Raw genomic sequence first — 4,208 nt, forward strand, 5'->3', positions numbered from 1 at the left:
ACAATCTTGGCTCACTGCAACCTCCACCTCCTGGGTTCAAGTGGTTCTGCTTCTTCAGTCTCCTGAGTAGCTGGGATTACAGGCATGTGCCACCACACCTGGCTAATTTTTTGTATTTTTATTAGAGACGGGGTTTCACTGTGTTAGCCAGGATGGTCTCCATCTCCTGACCTCGTGATCCACCCACCTCAGCCTCCCAAAGTGCTGGGATTACAGGCATGAGCCACCGTGCCTGGCCAGTGATATTGTTTCTTTACATTATTCTCTTAATTCTATCACACTTTCTTTCATCTCAGTCTATGATCCCATCATTAATTTGTTTCCTAGAATCCATGTTGTCTTTGCAAAATCTTTGTGTCATTTCCTTGTGCAGTGTAGCCGCTGGGTGTTCAGTGTAGTTGCTGGGTGTGCAGTGTAGCTACTGGGTGTGCAGTGTAGCTGCTTGGTGTTCAGTGTAGTTGCTGGGTGTGCAGTGTAGCTGCTGGGTGTGCAGTGTAGTTGCTGGGTGTGCAGTGTAGCTGCTTGGTGTTCAGTGTGGTTGCTGGGTGTTCAGTGTAGCTGCTGGGTGTGCAGTGTAGCTGCTTGGTGTTCAGTGTGGTTGCTGGGTGTGCATTGTAGCTGCTGGGTGTGCGGTGTAGCTGCTGGGTGTTCAGTGCAGTTGCTGGGTGTTCAGACTTCCTTAAAAGCATGCTCTTCAGCTATCACTGCTGAATTGTCAAAGAAATTTTATAAATCTTTGCTTATTGCCCTGTTGTTTCCTTTTCAATTACTCATCCTGAGTCAGGGCTGGAGTGTCCAAGTTTGGGTGTGGGTGGGTCTCCTTGGAGCCTCCCTGCTTTGGGGACACAGAGAGAATCACTGTCTGCACTGACGTGGGGGATTTTCCAACGAGGTTCATGTTATCACTCAGGAGGGCAGAACACTGTGGCTGAAGTGGCAACACCTCAGGGCACATGGTCTGGGTGCAGTGTTTTCTCAGCCAGCATGAATGCTCCAGGGACCAGCTTCCGCATCTGACCTGGGCTCTGGCCAGATGTACATTCTAGGTCCTCAGCACCATGGGATCTGCTGTCCTCCTCCTGGATATAGGGTGTGTGCCTCAGGGATGAAATGCCCCATGGTTCAGGGGGTAAGCCAGAACCAAGGAACAGGCCCCAGCAAAAACCTCACTCCCTCAAGACTCTGACCACGTGGATGCATGCATGAGTAGCCCTGGCCCCTGTGATACCACCAGGCTGCTCTGCTGAGCGGGGTGGACGGGGCTCTCCTTCCATTCTCTGGGGGACACCTTCCCTTCCAAATTGGGCAGGGTGCGCTGCTGACGCCCTGCAGAGTGCTCTGGGGAGAAGCAGCACCACTGCACTTTCTGTGGATGGTGGGGGTGCCTGCCCATCCCGCCCAGTTACACTGCCTCGGAGAACCACCGATCTGCAGTGGGTAGGGGGCACCAAGCAGGCTGGTGCTACTCTCCTGTGGCCTGACTTCCACCAGGATTAACCGCAGAGGGACTTGTCAAGTGTCAAGGCTTAGTGCTTGCTAATAAGCTCCCAGTAACTGCTCTGATGTATTTGGTCCTATCTAACATTAAGCTTGGCACGAACTTACACGATGCCACAGGATGTCTTGGGTTGGGGGGGTCTGGCTGACTTCAGAAATCACTCTCTATGCTGTACACCCTCCCTTGGCATGTCCACGTTGGGGGCTTCAGGGGATTGTGACCAGACCAGAATGCACCTAGAGTGGGGGACCCCCTGGAAGGCCCAGGTTATATCTTAGACTCCAGCCTGCCCTTGGAGGCCTGGGAGGAGACAGGGATTAGATCCTCTCTCCCACTCCACGCCTACTGCATCCCACTGCAGGGGACCTGGCGCCCTGGGGCTGACCACAGACCCCTGAGGGCAGCCACCAGGAGGTGCAGACCTACCAGTCTTTCCCCCATGAGAGGGGGCAAGGGTGTCATTTAAAAGAATCACGCGTGGAGAACCATTCTGGGGCCCCAAGCAAGTGACACAGACCTCTGAGCTGGCCTGAGGGGGTGACTGGGCGAACAGGAGAGCCTAAAACCCACCAAGGACAGCAGTTGCAGCGACCTTGGCCCTCTGCCAATCCGTGGTGCTCCAACTCACCATCAGCTCAGTGTTTCCAGATCCTCCAGTTTGTCAAGGGATGCCAGAAGTCTGGACTTTTATGCACAGTGATTCTCAATTTTTAAAAACATGAAGCAAGCTGAGTTGAGGGCTCTTCACCTGGGAAGAGCCCTTGGCTTTCGGCTGCAGCCCCTACTTCTCCAAACCCTAAGCCCCTGGCTGCTGAGGTTTCCTGCTGGGGCCCACGGTGCATCAGGCACCAATCAAGACCAGTACAGCCCCTGCCCTCACCTGGACTATTCCGCGGGGAAGAGATGGGTTTAGCTGCATAAGGACAGAACCCATCCTTCCCTGAAGGGCACAGCCTTCTGCAACATTTCCGTCGTTTGGGGAGGAAGAGTGCCCAGACCCCTCAGTCCCTCACGCGGCCTCATCCCACTCATGGGCTGGGTTCCAAGGAGCCAGCAGCTCTCCTGGTTAAGTGCCATGGTTTTCCTGTGCACTCCTGGGAGGCCAGCAGCGCCCTGGACCAGGCTGCCTGCCTCCTGACTGAGGTCTAGGCCACTGGCAGATCTCTGGGAGAGGGGTCATCCGCATTCTCTTGGGAAGACGAAGCAGGCTGAGAAGTCAGAGGTGGGCGTGGAACCTGCTTTGGCAGGAACTGGCCCTGACACAGCTCAGGGTGAGGTGGAACCGTGGGGAGGGGGAAGCATGCCACATACCGTTGCCTTTGTCCGAGCGCTGGGGGTGGCTATTGACAGCACTGGGGACCCCGTGGGTGGCCCAGCGCGTGTGGGCAATGCCAAAGTGTGTCTCAAACTCCACTTTTAAGTCCATGCTGTCTTGTTCTAAATGAAAGGAATATCAGTTTGCCACACTTGAACCACAAGCCTTGGCCCGGGACTGTGAGGGTAACCTGGTGTCATTACCCAAGTCACATCACCCACACTGACAGCACCTCCCCACCAGCTCCCACCCCAGGAGTCCACGCAGGTCCACAAACCGCCCATGCTGAGGATTATTTACTACTTGTCTGTAGCTTAGCTCTCTTCTTCACAGAAATAAACTTGCTTTAAAAAGAAAATGATATAGCCCTGCCATAAACAGAAAAGCAGTATCATTTGCCAGAATTAAAATAACTACTGTATATAACTATTAACACTTAAAAAAAAATTATCCCCGTGCTGCCACCACCTAAAATAAACCATCCCACACCCTGCGAAGCCTGGTTTTACAGCATGGGCTTAACCCTCCTTCTGTGCATCTGAGCTGGGACAAGTGAAAATCTCCAGTGTCTGACGCTGTTGGAATACGGTCCTAGACTGGTGCTGCACTGGCTCCTCCCGCTCCGAGGCCCTCCACTTACTGTAGAGTTCTTCATCGAGAGCCTTGACTTTGCCCCTTTTCTTGACCAGCTGAATGTGTCTTTCTTTGACATCATCATTATTCCCATCGATTGCCACACCTGTGATGTAGACATTATTTATTATATTGGAACTTAAGCTTTTTCTCACACACTTGGCACAGATGCTCCACGGGGCCAGGGCTGCGTGCCCCGGGCTGTCCGTTTACGGCAGGTTGGAGAGCTGGGCAGTTTTCAGGAAATCTAGTTTGAAAGAGGCTTAACAGCAAGTGGGGAAGCTCCTGCCTCCTCTCAGGCCGCAGCTGCCCCCAGCCCCGCTCCTGCCTGGGGTGAGCCCCTCGGGACACTTCCCCACTGCAGGCGCTACCAGGCCCTTGGCTGATGGCAATGGGCCCAGGCAGGGCATTCATCCCAAGGGCTCCTCACATTGTGACATTTTCATTGGCATCTCCACTGCGTTAGTCGGTGTTCCTCCCATCGTCTATCGTAAGAGTCGACAGGGATCTAAAATAATCGGGATTCCCCCCTTCTCCTCAGGCTGCATAATTAAACAGGGTCAACAGACTAAACATCATCTCTGTAGTGAGTGGAAGCCTGAACTCTGGGACAGCCACCCCATGGAGCACTGTGTAGCCACTTAGAAAGCTACTTAGAAAGACGTTAGGATCGGCCAGGCGTGGGGGCTCACGCCTGTAATCCCAGCACTTTGGGAGGCCAAAGCAGGTGGATCACGAGGTCAAGAGATCAAGACCATCCTG

The 4,208-nt window shown here is 53.7% G+C and overlaps 1 protein-coding gene across 1 annotated transcript in view; it reads right to left on the reverse strand.

Moving 5' to 3' along the window:
* Positions 1 to 4,208, reverse strand: part of GFPT2 (glutamine-fructose-6-phosphate transaminase 2) — a 39,740-nt gene that overhangs the window by 31,458 nt on the left and 4,074 nt on the right. The window contains exons 2-3 of the mRNA XM_011951733.1: positions 3,454 to 3,552; positions 2,810 to 2,935 (exon numbers count right to left, since the gene is read on the reverse strand). Coding sequence (XP_011807123.1) covers positions 2,810 to 2,935; positions 3,454 to 3,552 — 225 coding nt within the window. The remainder of the gene's footprint in view (positions 1 to 2,809; positions 2,936 to 3,453; positions 3,553 to 4,208) is intronic.

Source organism: Colobus angolensis, unplaced genomic scaffold, assembly GCF_000951035.1.
Source record: "Colobus angolensis palliatus isolate OR3802 unplaced genomic scaffold, Cang.pa_1.0 Scaffold325, whole genome shotgun sequence".
Lineage (NCBI taxonomy): Eukaryota > Metazoa > Chordata > Mammalia > Primates > Cercopithecidae > Colobus > Colobus angolensis.